The 24,580-nt window shown below is 49.3% G+C and overlaps 1 protein-coding gene across 7 annotated transcripts in view; it reads left to right on the top strand.

Annotated features, from left to right (window-relative positions):
* Positions 1–24,580, top strand: part of ITPR1 (inositol 1,4,5-trisphosphate receptor type 1) — a 319,227-nt gene that overhangs the window by 228,519 nt on the left and 66,128 nt on the right. For all 7 annotated transcript variants that reach the window (XM_082345342.1, XM_082345346.1, XM_082345344.1 and 4 more), the window contains 2 exons: positions 18,744–18,924; positions 20,421–20,674. In XM_082345342.1, coding sequence (XP_082201468.1) covers positions 18,744–18,924; positions 20,421–20,674 — 435 coding nt within the window. The remainder of the gene's footprint in view (positions 1–18,743; positions 18,925–20,420; positions 20,675–24,580) is intronic.

Genomic DNA, 24,580 nt, shown 5'->3' with positions numbered 1-24,580 from the left:
GGAATATATTCCATCGCCCTGCTTACCACTTTTTAATGCAGACTTGGAAGGCAGACTCGGTCAGCTCCTTCCCGAGGGGATTTGTATACGTGGCTCAGGAGTCCAGAGTTTTCATCTGGAACCCCTGTCTGACCGTCCACCCCAGGGTGCCACATTTTACGTCAGTCACTTCCTGCTGGCCTGACGCTGTGCTATTTCTGTGCTTCCTCTGGAGGTTTTCCTCGTGGTGAACAAGGGACTCCTTGGGACACATACAGTTAACCTTCAAATACGTGAGATGCTGGCACCTGGTCTCCAGCCTGTTTGTCGTCTTTTTCTCCAAGCTCCCTGGGTGACCTCATCCATCCCCATGGTTCCCAGCTACCATTTATGCCAACAGCTCCTGGCCCTACCTCCGTGATCATCTCCAGATTTCTGCACAAATCCCCGTTGGGCATCTCCACCTGTGTTAACTCTCAGTTCATGCGACCCCAACCTCGCCCATCACCTCCAGTCCTCCACCCCATTGGCCTTCTTGTGTTCTGTATCTAGGTCAGTGGACTTCCCACCGCCACCTCTACAGTCACCCGAGCTGGAAGCCTTGATGTCATCCGTCTCCTCCCTCTTGATTTTCATCAGGAACTCATTCTGCGTCCGCTCTACCTCCCAGTATTCTAATAGCCAGGACTTAGTTCAGACTTGTAATGAGCCAGACAGTTGACACCTGGAAGCTACATGACATGCCCAGAGTGACCCAGCTGGGGCTGGGGGAGGTGGGGTTGGAAACGAGGCGCTCTGGCTTCAGAATTCCTGCCCCTGACCAGCATCCTATACCATCTGCCAGCAGTGGCCACCTGAGTTCTGAGCCTGAGATGGGCTCTTCAGGGCGTCCCCGCCTCTGGACATTTCTCTCTTCCATACTCCTGTCAGTGATGCCCACCCCTTCCCCCCAGATGAAGGCCGGACCGCCTCATTCCCTGTCCTAACAGCCTTCCGCGGAGGACCAAATCCACCGCCATGTTTCTGCGATCCACTGGTGCCCACGTGCCTGGCCCTGCCTGGGTTCCCACACTCACCCCCGTGTTCATTGTCCTGTGGCTGCAACCTGCTCGTTTGCCCGGCCCTGGCAGTGTACTCAGATGCCTCTGCTCCGTGTGGGATGTGCCCACCTTCCCTTTGCCTGGCACGCTCGCTGAGCCCTGTTTAAATTGCCTCCTGCTCTGGAAACTTCTTGATCCCCTGAGGCAGAGGTAGTGGTCTCTTTGTCTGGGCAGTTCATTTACTTAGCAATCACCACTCTTGAAAGGGAGGCTTATTGTAAGACCCGAGGAGGCAGAGATCAAGTCTGTCTTCACCCCCAGGTTCCCCCAGAGAAGTCTCTGCATGTGTTGGATGAAGGAAAGTCAATCTGTACGTAACAAATAGATGTAGAGAATCCTGCTCTGTAGGGCTACTCTGGGGATTAAATGAGATAATATATGGAAAGCACACAGCAGCTCAGAATGGTGCCTAATACGTAGTCATTGCTCACAGTTTCTTTTTGGTTGTATGTCTTCCTCTCCTCCCCACTCCCCCCACCCAAGAGTGTAATTTCTCCCAGGGTCAAGCCTCAGTCTTACTTCCCAGCACCTGGACCATGGTGGGTGCTCAATAAATGTTCCCTAAATGAATCAAAGTCTGGACTCTATGTGGCCACCATGTTACGTTCGTCGTCTTGTTCTTTTCCCAATATAAACATGAGGATGTGAAAGGTGAAAATGTGTTGTTAACGGTTATCACAATTTTAAAGAGGCACTTTCTTTAGGTGAGAGAAGGAGTTAAGTTTATCTGAACCCAAGGGAAATATATAATGTCAATTTGGAGAAATCTTCTTGTGATGCCAGAGATTCTTGATGGATCTTTTCCTTCTTTTCTTCTTTATAGTAACTATAGTTGGTGGTAATAATAATGAGTACCAAAGTCTGAACGCTCACATGCCAGGAGCGAGGCTTGGTGCTTTCTCTGCGTGATCTCATTTACTCTGCGTGGTGGTCCTGTGTGGGCAGGTACTGCCTGGACCCCTTTTTGCTCAGCGGGAAATAGAGGATCTGAGAGGTCAAGTTGCTTGCTTAGGGTCACAGAGGTAGCTGGTAGTTGTATCAGGGTTTGTTTCAACCCCACGTTCCCCAAGGAAGTCTCTGCCTGTTTTGGGTAAAGGGAACTTGATCTGTACGTAATGAATAAATATAGAGAAGAGCCTGAGGTCTCAGCCCCTCTGCAGAATTTATGGCTTCTCTCTCTTTGTTCTTCTTTTTGTTAGTGGGCTCATTGTGGAGGGCGGTCTGCCTTCCAGAGAAGTCCTGAGATGGCTTGTGTGTCTTTGCTTTGGTTATATCACCGACCTGTGCATGACAGAGAAGTGAACCATGAAAGACTTTACCTTTCAGGCTGGGCATCCCATTTGCCAAATAAAAATTATATGTGCCACACATGCTGCTTCCCCTCTAGCGGGTTCCAGGGTCTCAGGTCCATGAAAGTTAATGGGAAGGAAGGTCTCTTGCATAACTTCGTGGAGACAGAGGGCAGCTCATTGAATTAGGGCTCCTAAGAAAAGTTAGATTATACTGCTACAATTTTTGATTTTCATTTACATCTAAAGGAGCATATGTACTTTGGTGTAATGTGAGGCTTATTAGAGCTCATCTTTTGCCCATTTTGCGTGAAGAAGCTCCATGCACTGGATTCTCCCCATATTAGAGTCTTGGGCAGGTTGAAGAATGTTTATGTGTTGCAGAAGGAAAAGGAAAGGACTTGTTGCCTTTATAAAGTGCCCGTTCCAGGGCAGGCACAGCGCATGGGGCTGCTATGTACTTGATCTGGGCTAGGTGGGATAGCCCCAATTCTGGATGGGAAAACTGAGTCCCAAAAGATCGAGGGAGGTCTTATGCAGAGTCACCTAGTTAGCAGAGCTGAGATTCGGTACCCAGGTCTATCTCCCTCAAAAACCTCTTGACTTTCTACCATGCTGGACAGCCTTGAAGTTGCATGGGTCCAATGCCAGGGAGTTAATCAGCGCTCCACATCCACTGTGGTGCTTTGCATCCTCCAGAGCAACATCTTCCTCGTCATTGTTGGGAGCCTGTAGGCAGCGCTGGTTATTTGATCTGAGAAGCAAGTGGTCACTGCTTGGTCATGCAGTGAATTCTCTAAGTCAACCTAGGAACCACACGATGGAAGCACGCCCAGTTTTATGATAAGGTATGAGTTTTTCTGTAGTTGCCACTGGTGTCCTTTCTCTGGTCAGAGGTGGACTTGTCCCTAACACAGGAGAGGCTCGTGCTTGGTCATGTTTCTCTTAGTTTTCCGGAATCCATGTTGGGGGGAGTGGAGGGGCAGGAGAGTGAAAGCTGGGGTGCATTGCAGATGGCTGTGGCAAACCCCTCTACTATTTGCGGTTAGTGCCTGCGTGTGTGAGCCGTATGCCTGTCTTATATTTACAGGAGGAAATATCCCGTTTAATTTTCTTTTCGCACCAAGAGCCCAAGTGTTCAGAGAACATGGTGTTTTAACACTCCCTCGGTTATCAGCTGCAGAGCGGAGGTTGTATATTGTCACATACAGTTTTCTGAGTGTATTTCTACATTGTTACCTGGCAACATTGCCACGTCGGGGCAGGAGGGTGTATTGGTTCCTACCAGATCCACGCTGTTTATATTATAGAAGGTCGATGGTGTTTTCCTCACAGGAATTTAGAAGAGGAGAAGGCTTGGGCTTATAGGGCTCAGTTGAGAGATGGGCTGATGTGCTGACCTAGGACCAGGGGTTCAGTGGGGGATGGTGGCTCTTGCCCTGCCTGGGTGGATGGCTTGTTGTGTTGTTGACCACCTCCCAGTTCTGATGAGAAGGGAAATCCCATGGTAGGGATGATAGGCACAGCATCCCTTATTGGGGTCACCCTCTGAGCTGCTTATATCCCTATGGGGTCTTCTGTTTAGCGGATAGGATGTGTTAAAGGCCCTGTGGTTCAGAATGTGCGTGCCTAGTGGGGCCTCAGGCCATCATAGCACCCATGCCCTGTGTCCTTAACCGCATCCCTTGAAGAGATTTGTGTTCAAAACCCTTGCGTCATGGGTTTGAAAGTCCTCTCGGTTGAAGCCACGTGTTCAAGGACTCAGAACATGCTTACAGAGACCAAGGGCATTGAATTCTCCAGCACCTGTGACATTTCTTGAAAAATGCTTGAGAGGGAAAAGTTCCCATGGTAACAGTTTTTTGAAAGAGTCTTGTGGCATCACTAGGTTAGACAAGATAGCAGAGTAATGGGGGTTCAACAGCACAGCCTGTAAGCGCACGCTCCTTTAAAGCTACCTCCCGGTGAAGATGCCAGAACAAGAGTCCGTCCAGCAGCCTTGGCAGCGCTGGAGGCTCTGACCGGGTTGGGGTAGATCTCAGGGCCTCCCGTTGGTGTTTCCCTCTGCACGTCTCACCTCTGTTGGCCTCCCTAAGGAGGAGGCCTTTGCATTCCACTGGCCTCTTACTGTCTTGCCTGTTGAGAAAGAAAAAGACAACTGAGTCTTCCTGGAGGTATTTAGAAACCATCAGATGGCTTTAAATGTATGTATTTTGAGTGCTCTGACCTCCTTTGAAAACCCAAGTCATGTGTTTGGTTTCACACGGTTCTCTGCTCTTGGGTGTTAACACAACTCCTGACATCATCAGAAATGTCCTCAGAGGGCGCCACAAGATTCCTTAAAGTTTTATTCTGCAACAAGTAGATTTTTTGTTTTTTATACCTGAGGAGGACTTGATCCTGAAGGTTCCGAACTGGGATGGCCCTCCTGAGTGTCCTTAGTGTGGAAATCTATAGTCTACTCTCTAAACTTTAAGATGATCCCTAACTGGCTGAAAGTCCTCAACCCGCAGGCTGAAGAAAACGCTGCAGAAAAAAAAACAAGGTCATGCTGCATTTTTTTGGTAAGCACAGGAATCAACAAAGAGATGTTATATAACTTCTATTTATATCCTCCTTGCTCACTATCTGCAGGCAGACAAGAGTCGCTGAGAAGGGATTTAATGAGCTCTCCGGGTTTGCTCACCTTCCTGAGCTGGTAGGAACCAGCTTGTTCTCAAGTGCGTCAGCAAAGAATCTGGCTGTGGGTGGGCGGCCAGGGTAGGTGGACGGACTTGTTGCCATGGTGTTCTTTAATTCCCCTGTCTCTCAGCCATCTCGCTCCCCCTTCCCTGACTCCTTCCTCTCCCCACCTTTTCTTTTTTCTTTCTTTTTTCCCCCCAATCTATCCGCTTGCTTGTTTCTCACGCCTAGCTCAGTATTCTTGGAGCTGTCTCCAGAAACAGAATATTTTCCTTTTCCCCCTAAGAGTTCCCCATTGTGTAGCTGTAAGACATCAGAAGGGTTTTGGCTAAGGTGTCTTTTCTCCCACCCTCACCTATTTCTTTTCCTAGGATATTTTTCTTTATTACCAGCCCCTTCATTATAGGGACCTGTCCTGGGAGTCTTCAAGCTCATCCGATAGAAGCTTACCCTTTGCTCTCGGGTTGCCCCTGAACTAGATGGATTCCATTGCCCGTCGGACAGACCATCGCTCTGCCCCAGAGAAGGAGGGCTCTTGGCATTTCCATAATCCTTCTGGTGCTCTTGCCCTGGGTGGGGTGACACCTCTTATCTCATCTAGCACATTATAAGATGGAACCACGTGAAAACAAAGGAAGGCGTTTGTCCCACAGTGATAATTCCTGGAGCTTGGGCAACTTGTGTTACCTGAAGGTTGCAGGTTGAGATTACTCAGCCTGCATTAAAAAAAAGTGGCTGCTCCATCCAATTCTCGGCAGGGAAGCAGAACTGCCCTTCTGAGAAGCCCCGGTGGCGGCTCCGGGGGTGCCCACCTGCACCCTGGCTGCCCTGATGGCTTTGCCTTGTCGGTCACATTCCCACCAGAGCACAGACATTTAAAAGACGTGAGTTAGGGAGGTTATAATGAAATGTTCTTAGAAAAGAATAAGTAGTTCCTGTGAGGATAGGCTTAAAAAAAACAAAGCCGAAACCCACCCCTGCCTTGCCCAAGAGTTGTGCAATTCTTAATAGCAGTAGCCTGTTTGAATAATCAAAGGCGAGCTGACTTCCCCTTAGTAACTTCTGTTAGAGCCATCTGCATAAAATATCCCCAGATTCCAGACCAAGAAGGCAACTTTTTTTCCCCCACTCTGAGTAACTGGAGGGACTTTCCCTTTGGAACTTTTCCAGTCGAGCTAACTTCATGGTTGAGAATACTTTCTCATTAGAAACTGCCAGCGGCTAGAGTCCTGACATGGGGGCCTTAAAGACACGTCACTCACAAGCCTGGACCCAGAGCCCTCTGAGAACGTAAGTGACATTCATAGCTGGCATCGGCACTTCTGCCATGACCCTCCTTCTCACTGAGAAATCTATGCCCACGTGCACTTCCTGAGTCCTCTAAGTTCCTTTGTGAAAGTGTCAGAGCCTCTCTTGATGTTTCTCCCAGTTACCTTTGCCTGGGTTTTAAATTTGTCATCAAGATGTCCCAGATGCCAGAGGGGAGAGTCCTGTAAACCATCTGATATCTTCAAGCCACTTGTTTCCCTTTGAATTCAGGACTTAAAAATTTATATCGCTGTTGGAGGAGGACGGTGCTTCAGTGGCCCTCACCGTACGGTGTTTGAAAAACGTGTTTTCATTAGCCTCCTTGCAACACAAGCCCACAAACTGTTCAGCCCCGAGCTTGTAGTTATCAAGTCAGGGGTGGGAGCCAGGTTCTGAGATGGAAGGTCTACGAATGATTGTCCTTCTCGCCCCACCTTAATAATGCAAGTGTCAGTGAGGCCAGAGTAGTTAACAGTTAACGACATGGATTAGGACCCCCAGCCAGCCTGAGCCCATCACGGAGGCCTGGGCACAAACCTGATGAGCCTCTGAGAGGTGGGAACGCCGCATTAGCCTCTTTCAGCTGGTCTTTGGCATTCGGCGTTTTCCCCGCTGGGCAGGACTTTGAGCTTTCACGGACAGGGATCTTCTGGTTATTGAGTTAAACTTCAGCTGCCTTAGATGCAAAGCTGGACTCGATTTAAGTTTTGCAGGATGGCACGTCCTTCAGGACTATTGTGCGTTCATTAAGATAGCAGGTATTGATGGAGCACCTGCTGGGTGCCAGGCACTGGATGAGGTGGCCGTGACGCAGTCCGGACTGAGATCATAGAGGGCCTGCCCTCGAGGAGGTTATAGTCTAGCAGGGGAGATGGGTCATAAGCCAGTTAACAGTTAAATAAGGGAGAAGCGTGAAGAGGGAAGAGTGTCATGGAGAGGCCACTTAGGGTGGTCAGAGGAGGCTTCTCCAGGGAGATGCATTTAAGCCCAGACTTAGCAGACGAGAAGAGAACCAGTGGCGTGAAAAGCAGAGGGCAGGAGTGTTCAGACAGATGGGTTGGCATGAGCCAACGTGTTGCAGGAGCTGAAGGAAGCCAGCGTGGTTGGAGCATAGCACTGGGGGGTGGGCAGGGGCACGGGACATGAGACCACTGCTCGACCCAGGTACTGAGCTTATCATCAGGTGGGAGGCTGAATTAGGTGATCTCCACAGCCCCTGCCAAGCCCTAGTCAGTGCTTCTAAAGGGCACCAAGTTGGCTCGGGCTGTAACCTACTTGGATACACGTTACTGATGCCAGAGCCATAATCTATTAAGCAGCACTTACACAGATGAGTGCTGTGTAATTTTATCCCGCCATCTCCATCCGTCTGGCCATCTGTACGTTTTACTCTTGGATCCCAAGGATGTTCTCTGCAGCCATATGGGCCCCCTGATGGGCCAGTACCCAGTGAAATGGACCTGCTGGGTTGGGAGGACTAAAAGTCCTGGAGCGTGTCCTTTGGGGTTCAGACCAGGACTGAGACCTGAGAGGTCATTTGATCGAGCAGAGGACAGCGGGTGATGGTGAGCCCTCCTTCAGGAAGGTGCTCGCTTTGCTTGATGTTTTGCTGTTTGCCAGCCAACGTCCTTGCCCCCGACAGGCCAGGGTATATTTATTTATTTTTGGATGTTATCCGTCGAGCAGGTGTGTCACAGTTTGGTTTGTTGAGAGCGGGGAAGGGAAAGTGTCTGGTACAGAACACATATCAGGTGCAGGCCCTGTGCTGTACCTTCTTGATTCCATCCTCCAGGCCTCTTGGGTGGCACTTCCCCTCCTCCTTCCTCCGTTACAGATGAGGAAACCGAGGCTGCAGGTTAATAAATGCCCTGTCCATACCTGCCCAGTTCCTCAGTCACCCCTGTCCATCTGTTTGTACCTTGCTGAGTGTGTAGGACGTGGAGCCCTTTCTCTGAGCCCCTGCTGCTCTCCGTACAAACACAGAGAATGGGTGCGCAAAGGATTCTTCTTGACGTCGACGTAAAGCTCAAGTTGGATGCCCTGGGGAACCTTGGTGATTTTAGGGCAGAAAATGTCCGTCAGTGTTGATTGATTGGCCCTCAGGTAACCAGGACAGAAATGAGACCAAAGAACGAAGGTCTTATCCTCCGACTCCTGTGTCAGTTCTTTCTTGATAATGAAGATGGAACCCCCAAGTGAAGCGGGAAGGGACAGCAGCCGCGTCGCCCCTAGGCTCTGGGCAGGGGACCCACCTGAGCCCTCCTTTGCTGATGCCCGGGGTGCGTTTCTTGCTGATGGAGTTTTCGCAGCACCTCTTGCATCGTTCTTTTCAGGTCTCGTGATACACATTGGAGGCTCACTGAGAAGGCCTCTGTCCCCCTGTCACAGATCCCGCAGCAAGGCTGTGGGCGAGCTGACACGAGACCTGAGAGTGTCACCTGAACCACCAGAAGGCACTTGCATTAAATCATAGAGTCAGTCCTGGAGGGCACCCTTGGAGACTAGTGTGCATCTCCAGCAGCCCCAGACGTGCACTGATACTGATTTTCTTCCTCTCTAGTTGAGTAGATGTCTGTAGACCAAGATTCCAAAACCTCCCTGAGTACTTTAACAGAAGTCGTCCCTGAGGTCTAACCAAAGTCTCGTCTGCTTCACAGTGCCTTTCTTTTTTATGAACCTCATGTTGGCTTGTAGAGCAACCAAAGTACCTTCTTGTACTTAAAGAAATTTCCCAAGGAGGTCCCTGCCGCAATCTCCCGTCGCTTCAGGCAAATTTGGGGTTGCTTCTGTTTCCCATCTTACTGGTCATCATTGTTTTTCTCTGGAGGCTCTTTGTTTTCCTGCCTGTGGCTGGAAGGGACAGACGGCTGTGCCAGTGCACCCCACAAAATGTGCTGGCCTTTGGCTTCTGTAAGGAGGTTTGAGAATTGAACCCAGAGAAAATTTGGAGTCCCCTTACCTTCTTGTCCCTGGGTCTTCTAGAATGAAGGCTGACCTGCCTCCCTGAAATCTGTGTGATTTTACTCTGAAATACTGCTAGAGATGTTATTGCTGACAGTTTACCTACACATCCAGGGGCTTTGTAAGATAACACCTTCAAAAAAATTTTTTTTAGGAAGTACAGTTTGTTGGTTGAGGTGTCATGGATGCGTATGTGGGAAGCTGTCATGATCCTCACGGGGGAGCAGGGACCAGACTGCTTACCAGATCGGGCAGACTCGCCTGGCCAGTGCTGTTTCCTGTGGGCCCCGGGGGACAGGTACGGAGAGGTGTTAAGCTCTCAGGTCTCAGAAGAAAAGTGGTTCTTAGGGAACAGGTGGGACTTTGCTGCTTGCTAAAACCAGAATTAACTCACCTTGAAAAGCATCATGAAGATCCAGCGCTTTGGTGTTGACCTTGGAGCTCAGGCCCTTCCCTGGAGCCCAATGCCCAGATTAATTTGGTCTTCCTTGTCCTCCAGCCCCTCTCTCAGGCCTTGGGGATCAGCGATAAGCAGACGGTGGCCTCCGTCCAGCCCTGGCAGGAAACAGGAGTTGAAACACGCTGTTTATGTCTGAGTTATCAAGAGATGGCTCTACAGTTTGGATGAGGGAGGAACTCTTTTCAGAAAAATGAAGTTGAAATGTCAGTGCCTTTACAACCCATACTTCGTTCACTTCATCACTTCCTTTTCTGTTTTAAAGTTTATATTATTTCTGAACTCATTAAAGCCGGCAACATCCTCAGAGACATTGGTGAGCTGAGACTTGCAGGTGTTTACTGGTTGAAACCCATCAAACCTTGCTAAAAAAATGTCCTTAGAGTGAGTGATCATTTATACCAGGGGAGTGTTTGATTCTTAATGCCCTCTTCACTAATTATTAGATTCTTTTCAAATATCATACTTTTCCTGAAGTCAAGAATAGTTGAAGATATTGGAAAAACAGTTCATATTGAAAGGCTTGGGCCTGTCCAGGGGGAGGGTCTGACACCATTCTGCCTCGGGTGTATTACACTTTGAGGAGTGGGAGCAAAAACATTTGTCTCTGTGTCTAACGGAATCTGAATGGCGTCTGTAACTAGTGGAATTCCAGCTGGATTTTTTTTGTAACTTCCTTCATTGTGACAGTTACTGGGAAAGGCTCTTCAGTGTGTTTTTGCTGTCAATTTACAGGCCATCGTGACCTACCAGTATGAGCTGGGCTTGTTTATCTTTGGATGTTTTGGGGACACTAGACTTTGGTCATCACATAACACCCAGCACATTAGTCGATCCACCTATCTTACCTGCTAACTGATTTCCTTTGAAAGTGGTATTGATAGATTATACACCCTGCATTTGAGTAGCTTCCCGTAGTAATCAAAGTGCGTTTCACATAGTGTTTCATAACTGCAACCTTGATGGACCCCCTCCATGTGATGCACACAAGGCAGGTGGTAAGAGTCATGTTTTTCAGATAAGGAACCTAGGGCACAAATCCAGTTAAGCAAATTGCCCAAGTTCACGTAGCTGGTTATCGAGGAGCAATGGCTAAAATTCAGGTTTCCAGACTTGCAGTTCTCCAGGCTCCTGTGCCTAAAGCATGTGTGTTTTATCACCTGGTTCCTGGTACATCATCTTTGGGTTTTGATTGTTGTCATGGGTTTCTAAGAAAGGGACTCAAGACCTACGGGGGTCATTGAGTGACAGTGGTTCGGTGAACAACCTGTAACCCCCAGCCCCGGCAAAGCTTCAACTAGCAAAAGAGGCTTGTTTGGGAGCCGAGATTAACAAGAGCATCAGGCCTTGCAGGAAAGTTGAGGCATTCACATGTGTTCCTACCATGGCTATTCTTTCCTGTGAGAAGAGTCTGTGAGACTCTTTGCTGTGCAGCTGAGAGACCTGGGCTGGTGGGTAGGGAGTGCATTATAAAAAACCAAAAGGTGTTTGGAGTTTGACACACTCTTGCTCAGGTGAGAGGTGTTGAACAAAGCAGGGGCGTTGAGAGCATGGGCTGAGGTGTCAGACCAGTGGGGCTTGAGTCCTGGGGCACCACCACCACTTCCTAGCTGTATGACTTGGCAAGTTATTTAACCTCTTTGAGCCTCAGTTTCCTCATCTGTAAAGTGGGGATAGTGGTAGCCCCTACCTCATGGGATAGTTAGAAGGGTTAATGAAATACTGTATACAAAGCACTTAAGTAGGTGCCAAGCAAATCAGAAGGCTTCAATTATTGTTCACTGTAATTTACAGATCAGGGGTCCCCAGGAAGTGATGAAATCTCAGTTAATCACAGGTATAGGAAGAGAACCCCACAAGGTAAACCCCACACTTGGGTAGCCATTGCTGTCACTCTGTCACCCGCAGAGCCTCTGAACAAGCTGGACAGGAACGGGTTGGTCTGTTTGGGGACATCCCTTCAAGTCCTGGAGACTCCAGGGCCGAGGCCGAGGTCCCCGTGTGCCAGAGGCAGAGTAAAAAGAGAAAAAGACTCCAGGGCGGAATTTCCATCTGCTCCTGGAAGCACAAGGATTCAGCACTGTTCAGCAGTCACATTTTTCAAATTCTTGCATTTAGCCTGAGAACTTAATTCATTCTGCCGCAGATAAATGAGCACGCAGAGTGAATGTCATGGGCTGTGTACCAGGCGGTCAGCTAGAAAAGCTCATTCTCTGGAGTCTCTCTGAAGGCTCAGTGTGAGGGTTTCTGGAAGGTGGACTGCTGCCGGGTGAAGTGCTCTCCTTTGGGGAAGGATCAAAGTCTCGAAGCTGTCCCAGGAGCACCAGGGACTGCTCCCCCCATACCATCCCCTCTCCCGCCAGACCTGTCCTGGATCACCTCCACCTCTGCTTCCTGCTGCCGCCACTTCCTTTATCTGAGATGCTCGGAAAGGGCCCCTCCTGTGTCCCTGCAGGTGCAGGCTGGCTCTGGGTTCCAAGGTTCCAAGACTGTCTTTGCCCTCCTTCCCCCAAGTCTCTGAATTCTGGAGAAGATGGCTTTTCAATAAGGTGCTGATTCGCTCACCTTCCCTGTTGTATGTCCAGCACATGGCGAAGGCCCCGTGGCTCCCATTCTTCTCCCCCCAACCCTGTCCTGCACACTTCCGGCCTATTGTTCAGAGGAGCTGCCCGTTGTCTGCTGGCCCCTAACTTCGGGCCGCCTCTGGTTTCAGGAGCTGGGTGGACCTGTCATAAATCACGCTCTGTTCCTTTGCAAGGACTTGGCTGGGCATAGAGGGTGGCTGCCAGGCTAATCAAGGGATCTCTTATTATTTCCAAGAGTGATCTGAAAGGGTGGTTTCCTTATTATTTTAAACTAAGACCTCAGTTCTTAAGTCACCATACAGCTCAAGCAGCCCGAGGAGGGCAAACTGTGTCCACTCGACAGTTATCTGAGAGCAGGAATGAAATTCAAGCTGCTTGCTGTGTCACCCAGCCACCGCCGAGCCTGGGCAAAGGGACTGGCTCGAGCAGGCAGGAGACGTGGGCTCTGTGTGGCCTTGAGATGTCTGTTTCCCCCTCTGTAAAATGTGAAGGGCTGGACTAAATGGGTAGTTCCCAAACAGCGTTTTGTGGAGCCCTGGCGTTGCAAGGAGGAGTTGCGGTGGTGTGAGGGCCATCCTCCCTGCTGTGTTTCAGGCTGAGCAGTTCTGCCTGTGTCTCTCTTATACTCAGGTCCTTATGGAAGATGGTGTTAGGCGACGGAGGAGGAGCAGGGTTTCCCTGCTGGGAAAAACATCTGGAATTGTCTGGAACAGAGTGCTTCCAGCTTTAACCTTCTGTGATCCGTATTTTCTGTTTTGTGGGGATTGTTTTTAAGCCTGGCTTACAGTGACCATACCTGGGCCCCCTCCCACCTCTGTCCCCCAGAGCTTCCATGGAGGTGGCCGCTGCAGGTGGTCACTTTCTCACCTGGCCCAACCCCGGCTTCCTTCCCTAAGGCCACTCCAAACGTGGACCTGTTGTCCGTGATGTTGGCATTGACGCTGTGTCTGCCCCCAAACCCACCCTCGTTTTTTTGGAGTTGCCTGCCGATCACTGGGGCTGGTGTTCCGTGTGATCACTAAGAAGGCAGGCGGTGCACAGGGCCTTGAGTGCAGAGGCAGGGAGCGGGCGTGGCTCTGCCACACGTCAGCTGACCTCTCCTGACCCCAGCTCTCCTGTCTATAACGTGATGGATTTATGAATGGTGATATCTATCTTGGCAATCTCCTAAAACGCTGATGAGACAGCTTATGTGAAGAGGGCTTTGGAATCACCTGCGATTTGGAGATAAGCAGAGGGTGAAGAAAGATGGGCCATTAGGGTAGCAGACGCAGATCCCTCTGCAGGGGGAGATGGCCTCTGAGGGTGTCCCCTTGTCTGGACAGCCTTGACAAAGTTCTCTAGCCTTCGGGTAACAAAGCAGTTTTTTTTTCCTTCTCTTCCTTTTTATTGTGATATGATCTACATACAATAATATGTAGAGATTTTAAGTGTACAATTTGATCAGATTTGACAAATGTTTATACCTATCGTATTTGTTTTCAATGGCTGCTGTAACGAATTACTAAAGTCTTAGTGGCTTAAGACAGCCAGATTTTTTTATCTTACAAGTTCGACATGAGTCTTAACTAGACTAAAAATCAAGGTGTCAGTGGGGCTGCATTCCTTTCTGGAGGCTCCGGGGGAGAATCCGTTTCCCCGTCTTTCCCAGTTTCTAGAGGCCCCTTGGCTGTGGCCCCTTCCTCATCTTCAAAGCCAGCGATGCTGAGTGACGTCCTTCTCACACCCTATCACTCTACCCTCCTCTTCTACTTTTAAGAACCCTTGTGATGACACTAGCCCCTCTGAATAATCCAGCATAATCTCCCTATTTTAAGGTTAGCAACCTTAATTCCATCTGCAGCCTTATTCCCCTTTGCCATGTGAGGTGACATATTCACAAGTCCCAGGGATTAGGGTCTGGACATCTTTTCAGGGATGGGGCTGCATTATTCTCTCTACCACACCTGTGTGACCTCCACCCCAATCAAGACATTTTCTTCACTCCAGAAAGTTCTCTTGTTTCCCTTTTAGTCACTTCCCATTCACCCGCCCCCCGTTTTGCTTTCTCTTACCTGGGACTAATGTTGCCTCCTCTAGGCCAGGTTTATGTGGAAGTGGGTGCTCAAACCTGCTGGGTGGGGTGGAGTGCAAAGTTTGGAGAAGTGAAACAGTCTCTCCATGGCTCTTGGCTCTAGGTTTTGGGGGTGGAGGTTGGGGTGTGATTCACTGAAATACGCCCATGGAGGGAGGTAGACCAGTGCCCACGAAGAGCCTGAGGCGGGTCGGGGCCGAGTCCCCTCCTGCTCTGGTCTGAGGTCCCACCCGCTTCTGGGGAAACAGTCCTGAGGAGGGCGACCCCTTCCCGCCTGCAGGTCCTCCGAGCACATTGTGACGGAAGCAGGTGGAATGAACAGGTCTGTGAGCCGTGTGCGGGGCCTGGTCTCACCGAGTCCAGATGACACCAGGCACCAGGGAGGGGCAGCGAGGGTCTCCAGGAGCCCCTGGCCCGGGCCTGCTCTGCGGCCCCCACGCCTTCCCCCGGCACAGCCCCTGACTGGGGACCGGGGGTCCTTAGTTCCTCCCCATGCCTCCGTTTTCACTTCTCCTCCCGTACGAGGTACCAGCACTTCCCCTCTGGAGCCCAGATGTCTTCTTTCCAGGGCGTCTGCTGAGCTTCTCCGTTGGGGCCCCTGCAGCCCCGCTGTCACCCCTCCTCGCTGCTCTGCCACTTCCCAGGCCCGTGCCTCTCACGGCGTCCTGGGAAGACGACGTTTGTCACAGTGTGGGCTTCTCGGGCGTGCTCCACACCTGATGCACATTATCTTAAAGACCCAAAAGGGTCTCCTGATCTCAAAAAGGAGTAATAGTAACAACTGCTTCATCAGGGTCTGTGTGTGAGGTGACACGCACGAAGGTGCACCCCAAGTTCCCAGCACCTCGTCGGGTCAGCCGTTGGGAGTGTTGCTATGATTATCTCAGGTCTTCATAACCACCCGTGAAGGGCACACCCTGTTATGGTGCCCATTTTGCAGATGAGAAGATTTGGGTTTCGGAAACGTTGTCACTTTCTGAGGTGACACTGGCTCGTGAGTGGTGGAGCCGAAGGCCGGTCTCTCTGGCAGTTCTCACCACTTAGCTGCTTGGGTGATGCCTTTGCTGGGCGGTTTTCACATGATACTAATGTCATGGTAGTACGAAACCAACACACTCAGCGGGCACTGGGCTAAGCACGTTGTGTGCACCTTGGCAGCCCTTCCACGTGGGTTCAGAGAGGTTGAGTAATTTGCCCAGGGTCACAGAGCCAGTGGATGAGGGACCCCAGCCTTGAACCCAGGAGGTCCAACCGGAAAGCCTGCCCTACTAACCCCTCCGTTAAGAGACGTTTCCTCCCTTCGAAGCACTGGTGGTATCTCTCCTCTTGATTCTTACTAAGAGGTGTGATGGAGTTGGCCTCTCATTTCAGCTTGACGGCCGGGTGCCTCGGAGCCGAGTCCAAGACTCCCGGAATCACCTCTCCCCTCCTCCAGCCCCCATCCTTGCTTGATGTCGGTTTTCTGTGCTTACTCATGTCACCGTACCCCACTGTCCACTCTACCGTTTTCTTGACCACGTTCTGTTTATAAAGCAGCTTCAAATCCTTGAGGGACGGAGACTGTTATAAACAGTGCAAAATAAATATATTGGCCATTGTGGAAACATATGTAGAAGCCTGTAATCCTCAGTGCCTTGCCCTTCTCTCATTTTATAAGAGGTGTCCTTGCCCTGACCCTGTCAGGTGACAGGGGCTGGGTTAACCAGCTAGACGTGAAGCAGTGCCTTTGTAGCAGGTGATGCGTGGGTGTGTACTCTTGCACTCTTACCGATGACAGATGGCAGGCTTTGGCTCTTTATTTATTTACTTATTTACTTAAAGTGCACTTATTTTCTTGAATGACCAGAGTGTCCAAGGATGTTTTTTAAGTTGCCTCCATGCCATGAGAAGACCTAAGGGGCAGCAACTGAAGTTCATTGCCCCGAGCAGCTGCCTCCTCGTGCGGTCCCCTCCTGACCCCGTGTGCGTGAGATGCTGTGTGACGCCCCTTGGTGGAAAATGTAATCACTGTATTTAGGTGGCTATGGGTTGAGGTGTTAGTCCCCCGCACATCTCCTCTTGTTTGTCTGCGGAAGCACTGGCTCTCAAAGAAGTGAACAATTGGAACTTGGTTTCTCACGTTAGAGGATATGAGAAATAAGAATCTACAGTATGGCGGGAATTTATTTCTGCCGCGGACACTGAATATAAGCAGGATCTGATGGGGGGGGTAGCGAGTCAAGAGGAGCCATAAAGTGTTGGGTTGTATTCATTCTTTCATCAAATCGTTATAGAGCGCCTTCTATGTGCTGGGCCTCTTCTGGGTGTTCTGACGACAGCTGTGAACCATATAGGTGAGGCTCCTGCCCTCTTGGAGCTTACACTCTGCCCAAGACAGACAGTAAGTAGGTGAACAGTAAATACAAGTGTCGTTTCAGGGGCCAATTGCTATGAAGAATAAAATAGAACATGTGAGAATAAACAGCTGGCATGGCTGCTGCGTGAGTAGGATGGTCAGGGGTGGTTTTCTTGAGTCGGTGATGTTAATGCTGTGACTGAAAGATGAGGGCCCTCCAGCCATGGGAAGAGCCAGGAAGAACAGGGCAGTGGCGCTGAGTGTCTGCTACTGTTTGCCAGCACTCTGTTGAGTCAGTGGTTAAAAGGCCATTTTAGTGAAAGTCATTAGGGTGACTATTGAATGACTGTGTCTTTTTCCTACCAAGCCGCCAGTTTCATGGGGCGCAGGCCTCTTTTTGCTCAGCATTGATTCTCCTATAATGGGCGTAATCCCTGACTCGTGACAGGTGCACGGTAAATAGTGGATGGACGGATGGACAAATGGAAGCCTAAAAGAAAACAGAGGGAAGTCAAGGGCAGTGGAGCACACTAGAGACTCGAGCTTGGTTCACAGAGTGGGAGGGTTGGAGGACTCAGTGACACACGGAATGATGAGGCCGAGCAGGAGGCAGGCAGTGACTTGTAAACTGGCATTTGGGAGTGGCTGGAGGAGAAAAGACAGAACCAGCGAGCACAAGTAGGAAGGCTGGATCCTGTGTTGTATGTAAGAAACAACCAGAGGGAAAGAAGAACAGGGAGAGGGAAAAGAAAGGGCACGATCAAGAAGAGCTTGGTGGGCCAATGAGGCAGACATTTGTCAGGGTAGCATATGGGCTAGTGGCTAGAAGAAGGGTCACAGTGACTGAAGTTGCATGTTGGCAGATGGAAACATGGTGGCCCTCAGGGCGGGGGCAGGTGCTGAATCAAGCACTGGGTGTGGCGGGGTGAGAGATGGAGCAGTTAAGGGGCTTCACGAGGCTGGTAAGATGTTGTTTTTTTCTGGGATTGCAAGCCTAGGGTTACCTTCTGTAGGGAAGTGCCATCTTTCCAAATGGGGGAGGATATGAAATTGGCAGAAAGCTCCAACTGGGAGAAGCAAATATATTGTTTGGAGCCTTGTTTTATTCCTCTGGAAATTGACCGTATTGTATTTTTATGTAAATAATTCACAACAGCGTGGTATTTGTAAAGGGGTGAAAAGAGAATGCTCACAAATGAAGTTGAGATACCATATTGTGTTTTTATATCAACAATGTATACTATTGCTTGCAGTGGGTCCAAAAACAAATGTGTATTCAAGACGCGAGCTACCTGTTGTTAATTGTTAGCTTTTTCATCTAACCACCCTTTACCTGCCCTTCAAAACCTGATTCGAAAATCACCTTTTTCACGACAATTTTGGGATCACTCCAGCCCAATGTCATCCTTGCCAGCTCTGAGCTTCTATAATATAATTGTCTGTGTAGCTTCTGGAGCACGTTTTACGCATTTAAGCCCTCTTCATGGGCATGTCATGCTAACCTGGTATGGAGCCCTATGGGGGCAGGTAGCACGTCTTACTCATCTGTATATATTCACAAGGCTTTGCAAAGAGGAGGGCTCATAGAAGTCCTTAAACACATGACTGGCCCTGCAACAATCACCAAAAATGCATTCTGTTTCCATTGTTAGTGGAGTTGATTTATATGTGTGTAGGGGGTTGTGCTTCGTTGGCTGAAATCTGCCCAGCACCCTTTAGCATGCTTCCCAAGCCTATATGACTGATTCAGCCAAGGAATGGCAGTTTGCTTTTAAAGGCTCTGTGTAGAAAACCTCAGGCTGTAGAAGCCAGAGAATGACAGTGCATGGAACAGTGTTTAACCCTGGTCCAAAGTTAGACCGTTTTTGAGGTTTTGTGTCTGGCTCTGATCTCCACGAGGTTTTGGTGTCCTGAGTGGGATTCAGTAACTGGTGTGTCACAGTGTTGAAAAAGCTGTGGGTTTTCCTTGGCAGCACTCCTTTTTCTGCCGGTTGACAGAAGATAAGAAGTCGGAGAAATTCTTCAAGGTCTTCTATGACCGAATGAAGGTGGCCCAGCAAGAAATCAAGGCAACGGTGACAGTGAACACCAGTGACTTGGGAAATAAAAAGAAAGATGACGAGGTAGACAGGGACGCCCCATCACGGAAAAAAGGTAAATGCGCCCCTGCGTGCAGCTCTTCAGTCAGCTGGATTGTGAACATGGGAGGAATGCCTGGTTTTCCTTTAGTTTTTACACGACTTCTAGACTCCACACTGTTTTCTGACTGGGGCTTTCAGAAGAAGAAAACCAATCCGGTTGTGATATAATTCTTCCTGTGTAACCTGAACTGAATTCCTGCTGCTTTGGAAGCTCCTCCCACTGTTTAATAAACTAACATACATTCTTTGTCAAACTCAAGGTTCTATTGGCAGGAAATCCATTAATAATCTTTTCCTGTAATTTCCATTTAATGTTAGAGAAAGTTGTGGAATACGCACTTTAAAACTGGCTGTCGTCCTTTGTCAGCTAATCCTCCCATATTTTCTGAAATATTTGAAAGTTCATAAAGCTTTTTATCCATTATCCCCCTTGAAGAGAAGTTATACTGGGGAGTGGGTAGACCCAAAAGTGTTGGAGTCAAATGGCCTTGAATAGGTCTGAGTCTCATTTTTTTAAATTTAGAGCTGAGTTTCTCAGCCACAGCACGTGGGACATCTGGAGAATTCGTTGCTATCAGGGATGTCCTGTGCATTGCAGGCTGTTTAGCAGCATATGTGGCCTTGACCCAGTAGATACCAGTAGCCCACCCCCAACTCAAAATCTCTCCAGATATTGCCTGTCGTCCCCTGGGTGGAGATGGGGTCAAAATCATCCCTAGTTGATCACCACTGGTCTAGAATGGGGATAAAGAGAAGAAAAAGAAGAAAGGCTAACATTTACTGAGTGCTTTCTATGAACCAGGCACTGTCCAAAGTCCTCTACATGTGTTACTTCATTTAGAACTCAAGTCGACATTGTAAAATCGATAAAATCGTTATCCCCATTTTACAGATGAGGAAGCTGAGGCATAGGGATGGTAATTAACTTGTAGGATATGGAGCTAGTAAGTTCTAGAGCCAGGATTTGAACCCAGGCAGTCTGGCTACAGAGTCTAATGCTCCTAACTCTAGTGCCTAGTTACCTTACAGGGTTACTCTGAAGATTCGATGAGGTAATAAACATCAAGTGCTTAATCACGGTGCCTTGGGGCTTAGTAAAGGGCTCCATCAATTGTTGTCTAAGAACAGTAATTACAGTTTGCTTAGCTTATGTTGACTGTCTCAGGAACATTCTAGAGGAAGACTTCACTGATGTTCTCCCCATTTTACAGATGAGGAAGCTGAGGCCCAGAGTCATAGATGTATGAGGTTGACAGAACCTCTACTGCTTTTCCTCTAAACCACAGAGCAAGTGTAGGTGACATGTTAGAGCCACCAGCAAGCTGGAAGGGCTCCACTTACTTTTAATCCTAAGAGGTGAGAGAAGATGGTGCCTTCTTGGAGCGTTTTGCCAACCTTGAGAGACTCTCGGGTGAATTCCAGAACTTAGGTCTCTGAATGTCATCTTTGGCGTGGTGAATGGTGTTCCTGGGATTCGGCAGCATTGACCGTCTTACATTTGCGTTCTAGCCAAAGAGCCCACGACACAGATAACGGAAGAGGTTCGGGATCAGCTCCTGGAGGCCTCTGCCGCCACCAGGAAAGCCTTCACCACCTTCAGAAGGGAGGCTGACCCCGACGATCACTACCAGCCAGGGGAGGGCGCCCAGGCCACAGCAGACAAGACCAAGGACGACCTGGAGATGAGCGCGGTCATCACCATCATGCAGCCCATCCTCCGCTTCCTGCAGCTCCTGTGCGAAAACCACAACCGGGACCTCCAGGTGAGGGCCGGGGGGCAGCGGGGGTCCCAGCTCCTCACAGCTGCCACCGCTTACTGTGACATCTCAGCTCCTCTCCTTTCAGCCCGTCTCTTCGAGCTGAGGACCCAGCATGGTTCTGTACGTCTGGGCACTAGAAGTGTTTGTCTTGTCGTCCCCACTGTCTCCACGGGGACGGGGACCAGATCTCATGCTCAGCAGTGTAGTTGCCACCTGCTCCACACGTGTTTGTTATATGTGTGTATGTGCCTCTGTGTGTGTGTGTATCTGGTAGCCTGCCGCCGTTTGATACATAGGTGCACAGGTAAAACTTGACTGGATGGAGGGGTGGATGATTAAATATACTAGACTTAACAGAATCTGGTACATAGAATGTTCTAATCAAATATTTCTTGGTCGAATGAATGAAGTGGCTTTCTGGCGTTTTACACAAATGTTCAAAAATATTTGTTGAACTGATTGATTATTCCAGAAATCCTTTGTTCACTTTTTTTTTGTCGTGGGATGATAACAATGGCCAGGTTTATTGGGCACTTAGATGATCCTGGATGCTAAGTGTTGCCTGTATTATAACACTTGTTTTATAGATGAGGAAACCAAGATGCACAAGACCCAGTTAGGGAGTACAGAGCTTGGAATTGAACCCAGGCAGTCTGGTGGGTAGAGGTTGTGCTGTCAACCACCGCATTAAGACGGAGGGCGTTTTCTTCCTTGCAGAGTTTCCCCAACAGCAAAGGCTTTTCAGGAAGGGCCAAGGGTGGGTTCCAGAGATACCGTCTTTGTTCTGAGTGGACACAGATCTGTGGAAGCTGTCTCTGCCCAGGAGAAGCATGCTAGAGCACCGGGTCCTTGGCCTTCTCCTGGTTTTGCTGCTGACTCTTGGGGAAAACACCCCTCTCTGCCTAAAACGGATGAGGATGAACAGGAAAAGTGTGTCTGAACTCCTCTAAGATAGAATGTTTTCTCCTCAAATAAATAAATTGGTGGGGGTAGTTTTATTTGAATCGTGATGCTTTGAAAAGAAAATAATTCTAGTCCAAACATAGCAAGGGGAAGGTGCAGCCTTGAAATATTTGCACTGCTGACTTTACCCACCAGGTGATTTGATGGCCTTTCACATGTTAGCTGTGGCCAGACCATTTGGTGCCACCACCGGAAATCGCTAACACTTAAAATCTGCTGCAGATTCTCTCCCTGGCTAAGTTGAGTAAGAAATTATATTGTTAAGCAGTAAGACAGAACAATTTAATGGAAGTGGGTGAAGTCTGCAGTATTAATACTTACTGTGCTGATTTTTGTTTTCAATCAAATGGGTCCGAAGAGCCTGGGCTTTGAAAAAGCATCTAGGGACTTCCCTGGCAGTCCAGTGGTTAAGGCTCCGTGCTTCCACTGCAGGGGGCACGGGTTCCATCCCTGGTCAGGGAACTAAGATCCCACATGCCTCGTGGCAATGGCCAAAAAAAATAAAAAATTAAATAAAATTTTTTAAAAAAGCATTTAGATCCAAGGTCATCAACCAGCCAAATCTGGGCCGTATTTCAAAATGAAGGGGTTTCCATCAGCTCCACTGTCCGCCACGCAGGGACTTCAGGCTCTTTCTCTGCCTTGCTGCCCACTCCTTTCCTCCCCTGACGTTCCCAGCTTCATCCCTGACCACGTGTGAGTGTGGGATCTTGGCTGTGAGTCTGTTTTTCTTGCCTGTTGCTCAAACATTCCTACTTTGGACATAGAACACGTCGGCCCTTGATGCACTGGCCTGACTTGCCTGGATGCCAACATCAGTGGGTGGACAAAGCCCTCGTGACCCAAAGGTCCAGGGTCTGGTTACTGGCTCATTGGCTGGTGTTCCTCTGTCTGAAGGCGGACTGTGTCTGCTCCACCTACCGTGTCTACACCGTTCATCACCGGGGAGACAGGCCAAGGGAGTGTGAGCGACGCCACGGAAAACCAGGCTGTCCCGCCAGTAAGAAAACAAAGCCTACAGCTCGACTGTGGTGTCTTTGTGGATGGGGGCCCTACCCTGCTGCTGGGGCGATTTCTAGGCTGAACTTGGTGGCCAGTGCCCTACATTGTTCCCCTATACCAGTGTTACTGGTTTCCACCAACCTCGGGCTCCAAAGGAAAAGTCGGTTGAGACTATGCATATGTGTGTTGATCTCCTCTCCTCGGCGAGTACCCGGCTCTGTGCCCTGCCCTGGGGGTGATGGAGACCCCCCCCTCTCTTCCCCTCACAGAGCTGCGCATCTAGGACAGGAGCCACTCGGCAAGCGGGAAACTGCCGTGCAATGTGATAAGTGCTACAGTCGTGTCATCTTAGGGGTTTTGTGGGTTCAGAGCAGGAGAACCAGCACAGTAAACTGGGTCCAGGAAGGCTTCCCAGAGGACCTGATATTTGCTGAGCTCTGAGCAAACAGAACACAAGGCTACCTTGAGTAGAGTCCATCCATGAACGTCAGAGGGCCGGTCCTGATGTGCTTGGTTCCTGGACGTGGCTCTGGTTTCATGGACCTCTTCTGTCTCCCGCCCGCCCCCTTGACCTGCCATCTTCACAGCACACCCAGCCTCCACTGGGAAAGCAGAGGGAGCCTCCCATTGTACGAATTCACCCCTTCTTGTGGGGAAGTCTTCACAGTTTTTGTTTTGTGCCTTAGCTCTTTGCAAAACTCTGCTTTGAACTAATTCCCTAAGAACCCCATGGGCAGAAGCCCCTTTTAATGAGTCCTTCCAAAACAACATTCTCTAATACGCCACTCTGCCAGAAACAGTGGTATCGGAGGGAGAGGGAGTGTACAGTATATTTCAATATATATATTTTTAAAACTTAGCAACTTAACCTTTGAAGGTTCTATAACGCCAGTGGTTTTAACTGTTTGGGGCTGCAGAATCCTCCATTCGAACATCTTAGGCAGAAATGTACGTGATAAGGGAGATGAGAACAAAGCTGCTTTGTTCAGAGTAGAAATGACAGAGTGCTAGAACTTTCCTTTCCTCCCTCACCTGCAGGAGCCCTGAGAGCTGGGGCATTCCTGGGGTCCTCCAGGGTTTTGCAGGGAGTGGCTGGAAAGCCCGTGATCTGGACCAGGGGTTCACAAGGAGGAAGGCTGCACTCACCTTTACAGACTCGCACTAAGTCAGGCACACTGAGGTAGTAATAAAATTGCTCTGATACGATGATATTTGTAGGAATCCAGTTCTCAAAATGATGGCTTTAAGTGGGATTCAACTACTCTGTATGCCACCCTACTGGCAGTTTTCTGGAACCGATGGTGGATCTCTGGGTCAGGGTTTCCTCGTGGATCCGAGGGAGAAGACATTCTCACAAGGAGAGAATTATCAGCTCCCTGGTATAAGGAAGTGCAGATAAGCCCAGAGAGAGAAGGAATCTGGCCCTTTGAAATTGCCCAGAGTTTCTTGTCATATTTAGAACCTTAACTTTCCTGTTGGTAAATGTTCAGTAGCGATAAAGCCACTGAGTTTGACTTTGCTGAATGGGCAGTTGCTGCCTTAAGCAAGCTTTGTTCACAGTAGCGAGAAATTTGATGGGAAGGACTGTTTTTGAACCATTTTCCGTGTGCTTTTGAACCTTCCCCTGAGAGGCTGGCTTTGCCTTTCACCTAGGTTAAGGAATACAGGTCCTGCTCTCTCTCCACTGAAGTCTGTTTAAGCACAGACTTGAGGTCTTTGATTTCCTTCAACTACCCATCTTGACTTGGTCCCTGGCCCTCCAAGGAAGACCACAAAAAGAACAGGACTTTTATAGTCTGGACCAGGTTGGGTGGGTGGTATGTGCTATGGGTGAACTCTATTCCTTGAGCATAGAAAGAGTTCCCATGGGCCTTTAGCGAGTGGCACGCCTTTGTTTTTGTAGAGAACAAGAGAAAATGGAACTGAGTTAGGAAGGAGAGATTC

The sequence above is a fragment of the Balaenoptera borealis genome (genome assembly GCF_965194805.1).
Source record: "Balaenoptera borealis genome assembly, chromosome: 12".
Taxonomy (NCBI): domain Eukaryota; kingdom Metazoa; phylum Chordata; class Mammalia; order Artiodactyla; family Balaenopteridae; genus Balaenoptera; species Balaenoptera borealis.
Note: the sequence above shows the minus strand (reverse complement) of the source record. Positions and strands in the feature narration are given on the sequence as shown.